This window comes from Biomphalaria glabrata, chromosome 2, assembly GCF_947242115.1.
Source record: "Biomphalaria glabrata chromosome 2, xgBioGlab47.1, whole genome shotgun sequence".
NCBI classification, from domain to species: Eukaryota; Metazoa; Mollusca; class Gastropoda; family Planorbidae; genus Biomphalaria; species Biomphalaria glabrata.
In genome coordinates this window covers 5,051,170-5,062,976 of record NC_074712.1, presented here as the reverse complement: position 1 = coordinate 5,062,976, position 11,807 = coordinate 5,051,170, and the positions used below count along the sequence as shown (strand labels likewise).

General features: G+C 37.2%; 1 protein-coding gene across 1 annotated transcript; it reads left to right on the top strand.

Annotated features, from left to right (window-relative positions):
• Positions 1 to 699: 699 nt before the first annotated feature.
• Positions 700 to 10,996, top strand: LOC106053407 (peptidoglycan-recognition protein SB1-like). The gene is made up of 4 exons (XM_056018827.1): positions 700 to 859; positions 3,907 to 4,089; positions 9,428 to 9,526; positions 10,622 to 10,996. The coding sequence occupies exons 1-4, from the start codon at positions 793 to 795 to the stop codon at positions 10,876 to 10,878; spliced, it is 606 nt and encodes a 201-aa protein (XP_055874802.1). The 5' UTR covers positions 700 to 792; the 3' UTR covers positions 10,879 to 10,996.
• Positions 10,997 to 11,807: the final 811 nt, after the last annotated feature.

Sequence of the window (11,807 nt, the reverse complement as noted above, 5' to 3'; positions counted from 1 at the left end):
ATCTATCCACCCACCCATCCATCCACCCACCCATCCATCTACCCATCCACCCATCTATCCATCCATCCACCCATCCATCCATTCATCCATCCATCCACCCATCCACCCACCCATCCATCCACCCACCCATCCATCCACCTACCCATCCACCCATCCATCCACCCACCCATCCATCCACCTACCCATCCACCCACATATCCATCCACCCACCCATCAATTCATCCATCCACCCACCCATCCACCCCATCCATCCACCCATCCACCCATCCATCCATCCATCCACCCATCCATCCATCCATCCACCCACCCATCCACACATCCACCCATCCATCCATCCATCCATCCACCCATCCATCTATCCATCCATCCATCCACCCATCCACACACCCATCCATACATCCATCCATCCATCCACCCATCCATCCATCCACCCAATCCATCCATCCATCCATCCATCCATCCATCGCAGTGGCACTACAGCTCATGGAGGGTTCTGTCCTGCCTCAACACATCCCCCCATTCAGATCTCTCATGAGCCTTTCGTCTCCACGCCCTAACCCCAAACAGTTGTAGATCTGTCTCCACACCATCAATCCATCGTATTTGTGGTCTGCCTTTGGGTCGCCTGCATTTTGGGTTTTGCCAGTATACAGTTTATCAAAAATATAAAAAAAAATATGTCACTTTCTCACGGGTTCTCACCGATCCTAAAGTTTTTGACTTTCTAGATAAGATTAAATCTATTGGGAGTAAACAGCTTACAACGCAGTGGAAACACTTGGAACAAAAGAAATGTCCGTCAATGACGTTGTGCTGTTATCCATTTGTGTTTTATTCATTTCCAGTTCAAGTTGCCAAGGTAAAAGTTAATAGGCCTATTAATTAGAGCTAGATCAGTCGCGTGAGTTACGCTTTAAATGAAATGTAGATAGTCTATTTATTAGGTTATAAAATACGAAGGATTTAATGTGAACAAATAGGATCACACGTAGACTTGCATATGTATGGGCTATAAATAATAGGCATATATTGATATAGCCCTATTACTGAAACATGTTAATTCATACTGGGATGGATGCCTGGTCGAGCTGTATGCGCGCTAGATTGTCGTTCGGTCGTCTCAATGATTCCGGGTTCCTGCCCTGCCCGCTGCCATCCCCCGTCGTCCTGCAGGATGTTTTTGGACCAGGGAAATAGATTATCTTCAACTCTGAAGGAATATCCGAATAATGTAAAACATTTTACAAACATTTTTACAATGAGGCTGTAGGTAGGCTGAATGTTTAACCCCCCCCCCCCCCCCCCCCCCCAAAAAAAAAAAAAAAAAATTTCGCCTCAATTATTTTTCGTCAACCCATATTTCTCTGTATGTATGACTAGACCTAGACATGTTATAGATTAATGACTTTTTTTTATTGCATTATAATAAGTGTAAGTAAGTAGTAGGCTAAGCAAGTGCAATCGTAGCCTTAAATAATTTAGTAAAGTGGGAAAACAGTCACTTGCTTAGAAGATTTATTTTGAAAAAGACAAAATGACTTTACTCTTGCCAATTATAAATTGTTTGGTTTTTTAATTTAATTTAAATATTCTATACTCTATACTAAGAAATAGTGAATTTTCTTTTATTGTATTGTATGTAAATGAAAACAAAGGGACATAATTGTATCGTATGAGAAGCACAAAGAAATAGGTCTATAGGTTACTGCATATTATGTTATCCTCTAAAGTCTAAACGTATAACTTCTGAACGTACAAAATGACCTATATTTTGACATGATGCACTAAACTGGCCTAGCACCTTCCAACTTGACGTCATTCTGTGGATAGTCAATAAGGGTCAAGTGATGTGATAGTCCTCTCCAGACGACACTTGCATGATACTCCAAGGGAATGTAAGCGAGTCACGCTACGGCAGATCTTTCTTGTACGCGTGTGTGTTAATGTGTGTGTGTGTGTGTACAGGTGTATGTACCAAGGTAAATATTTAATTAAGATAATGTACATCTTACTTACAGTGTGTGTGAACTAAATGAGATACATATTTTATGCGTAATGTGGCCCACGGTTAACGAGAGTGTCATGTGGCCAGCACATCGACCAAGCGCCTTTGCTCAGAGGCGCCCAAAGATCCCTAAATGAAAAATTCCCCAGTCTTCATCAGGATTCGAACCTGGGACCGCCGGTTCGGAAGCCAAGCGCTTTACCGCTCAGCCACCGCTCCTCCAGTGTCCAACGTAGCTCGCTAAATATTGAATGTGTGAAAAACGTGGGAGAGATTGTCGCAAAATATTTGTATGAAAAACGTGGGAGAGATTGTCGCAAAATATTTGTGTGAAAAACGTGGGAGAGATTATCGCTAAACATTGGATGTGTGAAAAACGTGGGAGAGATTATCGCTAAACATTGGATGTGTGAATAACGTGGGAGAGATTATCGCTAAACATTGGATGTGTGAAAAACGTGGGAGAGATTATCGCTAAACATTGGATGTGTGAATAACGTGGGAGAGATTATCGCTAAACATTGGATGTGTGAAAAACGTGGGAGAGATTATCGCTAAACATTGGATGTGTGAAAAACGTGGGAGAGATTATCGCTAAACATTGGATGTGTGAATAACGTGGGAGAGATTATCGCTAAACATTGGATGTGTGAATAACGTGGGAGAGATTATCGCTAAACATTGGATGTGTGAATAACGTGGGAGAGATTATCGCTAAACATTGGATGTGTGAAAAACGTGGGAGAGATTATCGCTAAACATTGGATGTGTGAAAAACGTGGGAGAGATTATCGCTAAACATTGGATGTGTGAAAAACGTGGGAGAGATTATCGCTAAACATTGGATGTGTGAAAAACGTGGGAGAGATTATCGCTAAACATTGGATGTGTGAAAAACGTGGGAGAGATTATCGCTAAACATTGGATGTGTGAAAAACGTGGGAGAGATTATCGCTAAACATTGGATGTGTGAAAAACGTGGGAGAGATTATCGCTAAACATTGGATGTGTGAAAAACGTGGGAGAGATTATCGCTAAACATTGGATGTGTGAATAACGTGGGAGAGATTATCGCTAAACATTGGATGTGTGAAAAACGTGGGAGAGATTATCGCTAAACATTGGATGTGTGAATAACGTGGGAGAGATTATCGCTAAACATTGGATGTGTGAAAAACGTGGGAGAGATTATCGCTAAACATTGGATGTGTGAAAAACGTGGGAGAGATTATCGCTAAACATTGGATGTGTGAATAACGTGGGAGAGATTATCGCTAAACATTGGATGTGTGAATAACGTGGGAGAGATTATCGCTAAACATTGGATGTGTGAATAACGTGGGAGAGATTATCGCTAAACATTGGATGTGTGAAAAACGTGGGAGAGATTATCGCTAAACATTGGATGTGTGAAAAACGTGGGAGAGATTATCGCTAAACATTGGATGTGTGAAAAACGTGGGAGAGATTATCGCTAAACATTGGATGTGTGAAAAACGTGGGAGAGATTATCGCTAAACATTGGATGTGTGAAAAACGTGGGAGAGATTATCGCTAAACATTGGATGTGTGAATAACGTGGGAGAGATTATCGCTAAACATTGGATGTGTGAAAAACGTGGGAGAGATTATCGCTAAACATTGGATGTGTGAAAAACGTGGGAGAGATTATCGCTAAACATTGGATGTGTGAAAAACGTGGGAGAGATTATCGCTAAACATTGGATGTGTGAATAACGTGGGAGAGATTATCGCTAAACATTGGATGTGTGAAAAACGTGGGAGAGATTGTGAACAAAAAATCATCCCCTTTCATTTCTTCTGTAAAGCTGTTCGTTCCTATTTCTATCTATTTCAAAAATCACACACATACACTGTTAAATACAACTTACCGTCCACAGAAAATTGCCCAAATATCAACTCTAGGTCACTATGGGGCGCCAGATCGCCCTTGTCTGTGAGCTACATGTCCGGAAGTCCGTCACTGGTCATCGTGAAAGAAACGGGGACGACTGAGTGCATGAGCAGAGGGAACTGCCTGTCAGCGGTAAAGAACATTCAGAACAGCGATGTCCTCATTCATGGTCAGTACCACAAGTTTCCTTAAATGGTGGTAGATGATGGTACAGCAGAATTTAAATTTTTAGTGGTCAATAGTCCGAATGAACCATAGCGCATGATGTAACACATCATTTCTTTATAACTGAAGAAAATGTAAGGATTCAAATTATTATTTGAATTTTGGTCTTACATTTTTTTCCTACATTGTTTTTTTTACAAAGCTTATATCAACTCACTCGGTCTTTCTGCCTGTCTGTCTGTCTGGTAAAAAGTGTGTACACGTTATTTCTTCCACATCCATTCTCGGATCAAATTGAAACTTTGCACAATTATTCATTGACATAGACAAGACATCAATCAATAAAAAATGTAACCAATTAGACTATTTATTACTGGTTATTATTTATTTTGTTTAATAGCAACAAGGGAAACTAATACTTCAGTATTCACAGATATGGCTAAATTTGTTGGGTTTAGTAAAGTAAAGTTTCGTTTTCAGACCTTGTGATCTATAGGGCAGACGATGTAAAGGTCATCTGTTTCTGTGGCCTACGGTTTACGAGGTTATCATGTGACCAGCACAACGACCAACTCATTATGGTTTTAAAATGTGTGGTACATCAATAATTCCGTCTTCTGTAGACCGGATGCAAAAAGTTTGCATTTCAAGGCTTCGTCTCCATTTTTTGAAATCTTCAATAAACAAATTTCAAATGAATACTGATTTGAGTGTTTATGTCGGAAAATGTAACATCATTCACATAAGAAGGTAGGCTACAAAGGAACCCTAATAGCACAAAGCCAAAAAATCTTAAAACGTGTTCATGGCGCAGACCAATGAAAGCCAACGAGAACCTGGTGTGCCGACAGGATGGACAGCAGAGTCCAATGGCGAAGTACTGTTGCGGTGTTATGAACAGTGTGTATGTGTTGCCATGCTCCACCGGGAGTCACGCGGACTAAGTTAAATCAAGTCATACCGACGGTAAAGATATACAAGAAAAAAAACAAATCTTATACAGGTGTGAATGTATCAATGGACCCAGGGCTGGTCCTACAGGTTGCGGGGCCCTATGCGAAATGGCTTGCGCGGGGCCTAATTTGAGTTGTGATAAGGATAATAAGTGAAAATTAAGATTTTGTGTTAGAAACGAAATTCGTCTTTGCATTTTATTTATAATTTACTAAGTACAAAATCACTGTCAAATTAACTTTACGAGCCATCTACAGTAGATTGTAGTTTTCCAACAAAAAGCCGATAAACATTCAGATCTGTCTTTTAGATTTAGCCTAATATCGACTAGCAAAATATCGCTTTAGTTGTTTTTTTTTCCCTAAGAAGTCGAGATAAACATCTATATTTGTATGCCAGTGACTATTGAAGTAAATTAAGCATTTGAATTTTTTGTTTTGGTTAAAATTCGGATTATTATTACATTTTTTAGCGGCCCCCGTAAGGGGAAAAAGCCGCTATTAGGTTTGTGCAAAATGTCCGTCTGTCCGTCTGTCCGTCTGTCCGTCTGTCACACTCAGATCTCGAAAACTAGAACAGATATGAAAAATATTATTTCATCATTAAATCCGGCTTGAAAAGTTTAGGTGCAACGGCTACTTTTGGTTTTCTAAAAGCAAACCGTTTAATTTATAAAATTAATTATGCAAGCGATTTTTTCATAAAAATACACCAATTCTAAAACAATTACGTAAATGTAAGGGAGGCAATGTTACAATATGCTAACAAAGATGGACAATTTTTGTGTATTTTCAGTATCACTAAGTCAAATATATTTTTAAAATGTACAGGAAATGTTTACAACAAATACAAATAATAGTTAAAGATGTTTTTTCTGGTCAACTAGCTGCTAAAATTAAAAGAAAACATTTCTGTTTGTTTATAAAGGCTAATAATGCACTTTGTATGTAAATATCACGCACATTTTTTTAAATGGACTTTTTATGCAGCGATTTTCGTGCAGTAGCGTAACGTCGCAACATGATATGGTACTAAACCAATTCCTTAAATTTTTTTAAAAAATCAGATTTTATTTATTTTTTGTTTAGTGCCCCCATCCGAATAAAAGAAGCTTATTTTTGTGCGTTTTGTCTGTTGGTCGGTCTGTCCGTCACGATTAGATTTAAAAAACTAGAACTCTAAAAGCTATTGAAAATCTGATTTACCCTTTAATGTTCCTCCCATAACATCTCAATAGTTTTAAGTATCTAAAATTGATTGTTCCGGATTTTTTTGTGCAAAACTAATCAACGCCAACAAATGTTTGTTTGCTCTTCTAACTTATAATATTACATTCAATTTCCATGCTTAAACGTTGCAAAAACACATTATCAATAATATGTTGTTCCGTTTTTTATGTAAATAGCATATTAATGCTAAATCATAATCTCTATACTGACTTATATTTCATTAAGTGTAAAAATGTTCCGGATATTGTTTTATAAAACATGAATTATGCCTAATGATTGTTTGAAATCGCATAAGGCTTTTAAAAAAAGTAATTTACTAGAATTGATTACTGAAAATTACTTTTTAGACATTTAATTTTCTTGTAAAACATAACATAGAAGTTTTGAAATCGATAAAGAAAGTTCCGGATTTTGTTTCTTACAAATCGTCGCCAGAAATTTCCGAATTTATTTAAAAATCTACTAACGCCAAATAATTGTTTGAACTCCCTCTTCTAATTAATAAACAAATAATCTTCTCATTTACGAAATAATGTTTTTACGGATTTTTATGAAAAATATTTTAACTCACTACTCTCTTACAGTACATTTAACTTTCTACCTAAAACATTAAAAAATCTAATTATCGTTAATATTATGTTCCGATTTTTAAGGAAAACAGAATCCAAACACCAAAGTAAGGTATGAAAATCTCTCCACGTGGCTGTAGTACATCTAATTTTTATACGAGACCATCCAAAAAATTTAATTAACGGTATTACATTTATCTGAAATGCTCTTTTTCTTTTACTATTTATACAAACATCCGGAACAATCTATTATATAAACTTTTCAATTGTGTTCATACCTAAAAATTATTGCGATGTTTTGAAACGTAAAATAAAGGTTAATCAATTTTTAATAACTTTTAGTTGTTTTTTTTATATCAAGATAACGGACAGACCGACTGACAGACAAAACGCAAAAACAATGTGGCTTTGATCCTTTTTAAATAATATCTATTAGAACTCAGTGCACCAATGTCTATGAACCCTCGTTAAATATCTCGTGTAAATAAAGACATTTTTTTTTATGGTACCGGTACTAGCCTATTGTGAGGTAATGGAATTTTTTTTCTTTGACGTCATATGAATGGACTCTTTAAATGTAATGTTAAAAGAACGCACTCGGTGCACCAATGTCTATTAACCCTCGAAAAAATTGCTTGTATTAATGAAAACATATTTTAGTCTAACTAAGCCGTGTGACGTAGTGTTTTTTTTTCCTTTGACGTCACATGGAATGAATTCTTTAAATGAAATGCTAAAAGAACGCACTCGGTGCACCAATGTCTATGAACACTCGAGAAATGGCTCGTGTTGATAAAGGTGATTTTTAGTCTAGCTAGGCCTTGTGACGTAGTGTTTTTTTTCCTTTGACGTCATATGGAATGAATTCTTTAAATGAAATGCTAAAAGAACGCACTCGGTGCACCAATGTCTATGAACACTCGATAAAAGGCTCGTAATGATGAAGGCGATTTTTATTCTAGCTAGGCCGTGTGACGTATTGTTTTTTTTCCTTTGACGTCATATGGAATGAATTCTTTAAATGAAATGCTTAAAGAACGCACTCGATGCACCAAAGTCTATGAACACTCGGATAAATGGCTCGTATCGATGAAGGCGATTTTTAGTCTAGCTAGGCCGTGTGACGTAGTGTTTTTTTTTCCTCTGACGTTATATGGAATTAATTCTTCAAATGAAATGAAAAAAGAACTCGGTATAGTAATGTTTATTAAGCCTCGTTATGTGACTCGCGTTTAAAAAAGGAATGATATCTTGATTTAGATCTAATCTAGATTTTTTAAACTAGATCTAGATTTTTATTACAGTATATCTAGATCTGGATTTATATTCTAATTAAAATTATTTTAGAGTCTAGATCTAGAATTTCTAGATCTAGTTTAGACTAAAATAGACTAGATTAAGATGTAGAATTTCAATTTCTAAACTTAAAGTGTAAAAAAAAAGTGTAGATTTTCATTTCCAAACGTTTTGATCAATATTGTAATGTTTTAATATACTAAAACTAATCTACTATTTTTTTTATTAAATTTAAATTTACGGCAAATGAATCTTTGAAACATTATTACTTTTGACCATCGGATGGCTGCCTGGTCGTGCGGTTTGCGCGCTGGACTGTCGTTCAGATTTATGGATGGCCCAGGGTTCAAACCCTGCCCGCTCCCATCCCCCGTCGTCCTGCGGGAGGTTTGGACTAGGAAGTAATTATCTTCAACTCTGAAGGAACATCCGAAACGTGTAAAACATTTTACATCAAAATTAAATCACCTCTTGAATATTATTTGCGAATATGCAGATCCGACAGGGATCCGACTTCGACGGGGGCCGCCTCTGAGTTTGTGTAACACAAACTCTCTTTGTAATCTTGTTAAAATGAAATCTGACAATGCGTTTTTTTTTTAAATCGCGAGTAGGATTGGCGTTTTCCATATGGAATGATACCCCGAAATGACAACTTTGTCTGTTTTAAGATTTCCATGAGTTTTCAGAAGATTTTAATAATTTCAGATTTTCATGACTTTTTCTTATATTTCATAATTTTAGGAGAATTCCATGAACCCTTTAATGACAAGTTAAAATGGTTTAGTTTAATAATTTACACCTAGAATTCGCATTGCGCGGGGCCTATGAAAGTGCGGGGCCCACTGCGGCCGCATAAGTTATTGCAGTGGCCTAAGACCGGCCCTGCTATGGACCTCATTCACCAATCGTAAACAAACAACATTTAGCCACGTGATAATATTGATAAAACAATGAGAAAAAAACGTATCACGTGACAGCCTTTATGGATGTGGCTAAATTTTTGTTTGTTTAAGATTAGTGGAATGAGGTCCATTCTTTGGATCAGTCACGTAATAAAACTGTAATAGCTGTAGACCAAGAACAATAAATCTGTCCGATTAGAAATATTTTTTTATCGATTTTTGTCAGGTAAAAGAAATAACTGTGCAAAATATCAGCTTGATTCGAGATTGGGTGTCGGAGAAATAACACGTACAAACTTTTTTACCAGCCAGACAGATTCAGTTGATACCGGTATAAGCTTTGTAAAAATATTCTACAATAGAGAAGATACCCTTTTTTTTCTCATTAGGTAAACAAGATATTGCTTGCAGCTTTCTAGTTGGAGGAGATGGCTTAGTCTACGAAGGTCGAGGCTGGGACATACAACCAGAGTACCCAGACAGTTTAGGTAAGGAATTTACATTTCAGATGACCGGTTCTAATAGTGAAATTATGCTAGATATGTTAGCCTCGCAAGGAGTAGCTAGCACTCTGGCACAAAAGAAATGGGAATTGTGGGGTTTCCAAGATTCACTCATGTGCCTATTTTATTTAAGCTGCGGCTATCTAGATGCAGGATTTTAGCGGCTTTTTTTTTTCGCCAAATAACGCAAGTTTGTGTATAATTGTATGGCCTGTTTACAATTTTAAGGAAATCTAATTAATGCATATAAAGAGGATCGAATCTGTTTCTATGGTAGGCGATTAAAGAAGGTGTCATGTGGCCAGCATAACGACTTTACGTCGCTCCCTCCCAAACTAATGTTAGATACCCAATACAGTTGCGGATGGAGTGTCCAGAAAGTTTCGAAGTTAAAACGCCCATTCTTCACCGACATTCGAACTCTGGATTTCTCGCTTCGTAAGCAAAGCACTTTACTACTTATAACCACCAAGCCCCTTCTCGTTTTACCAAAACAAAAAATATATAAAAAAATCTTTGTTTCAGCTCATCTAGCTGAACATTTTGTGCTGGGTTGGCCACGCATACGATTATGAAATAATAAATAACCACCTATACACCAATGAAATGATAATCTTTATATGCAGGTACTTCGAATTTATAGGATCTCGCTAAGGTCATGTGACCTAAGTCTATGACCTATATAAATTATGACAGTCATGAGTATAATAATTTTACAGTTCAACAAAAAGTTCGAGTAGAACTGAAAGTCTACTGGCAGGGGCGGCATTAGTAGTACGCGGAGCCCTGTGTCCTACTAAGTAGCCCACCAGTACCGTACGACAAAGCTTTGCGGGTAATGATTGTCCCACTCCCAACCTTAAAGGACGCCTCTGTCGATATGCTACATTCTGTGCATAATTAAGTATGTAAAAATTTTCCATTGACCAAATATTAGGCCAAATGACGTTGATAGACTATTTATCAGTGATATCACGATGTAGATAAAAACATTTAATATTTAAAGCGCTTTTAATCTGTTGAATGCTTGTTTGTTTTCACTCGTAGATAACTAACTTTATTTGTTTTTTTTTTCCATAGAGATTTGTGTTATAGGCAAGTTTGATAAAAACACCCCGACCAGCGCCCAGATAAGCGCACTGGCGGCATTGATCGAGTGCGCTATAAGTAAAGGCAAGTTGACCAGTGCGTACACGGTCCAGACACCACGTGATCTGACAGCCACCTCGGACAACCCTGGCGACATGCTGTATAGCCTGGTGAAGCAACTGCCCCATTATTTTGTCACCACGAGTAGCGCGACGTCTATAACACAAGCCACGACAATAAGCACATAAGGGAACATAAAGACAGTGAAAAGATTCATGTGAATCAACTTGTTTTACGTCTAAAACTAACAAAATCTAGTTTTCTCAACTACAATTTCATTCATAAATAAATATATTTCAAAATGCATTGACCAACAGAAGTTTCTTTCTGATAGATCTAGCTTTTTTTTTTTTACAAAGCTAATATCAACTCACTCCGGCTGTCTGTCTGTCCGTCTGTCTGTCACAAAATTTTGTACACGTTATTTCTCCCACTTTCCCATCTCGATCAAATTGAAGCTTTGCAGTGCTACTTACAACACATGAATCAATCAAAACATTAACCAAATAGTTAAATAAAAAAGAAACTGGCAATTAAATATGTTCGTTATCAAAAAAGGGAAATAATTCTTACAGCATTGAGAGACATGGCTATAAATGTGGAATAATTTCCCTCAGATAAGCTTTGCTCTTTTTCTTAAAAAGTCTTTTATATTCTGTTTGATTATAATATAGGAGGCGCGGTGGCGGGGACCGGGGTTCGAATCCTGGTGAAGACTGGGATTTTTAATTTCGGGATCTTCTGGCGCCTCTGAGTCCACCCAGCTCTAATGGGTACCTGACATTAGTTAGGGAAAAGTAAAGGCGGTTGGTCGTTGTGCTGGCCACATGATACCCTTGTTAACCGTAGGCCACAGAAACAGATAACCTTTACATCATCTGCCCTATAGACCACAAGGTCTGAAAGGGGAACTTTACTTGTTTATAATAAAAAAAAAAGGATCATTTGGGTTCACGCTGCGTAAATAGTTAATTATTAATTACCTAAGTGGGCATGCAGAGTTAAAATGTTAAAGAGTCTGCTCAAGTGTGTGATAGTTTCCATAGGGGGCTAGATGATATCATCAAACGACTTATCTTCTTTAAAAAAAAAAAGAGTCTGTTTGTCGGACAAATTG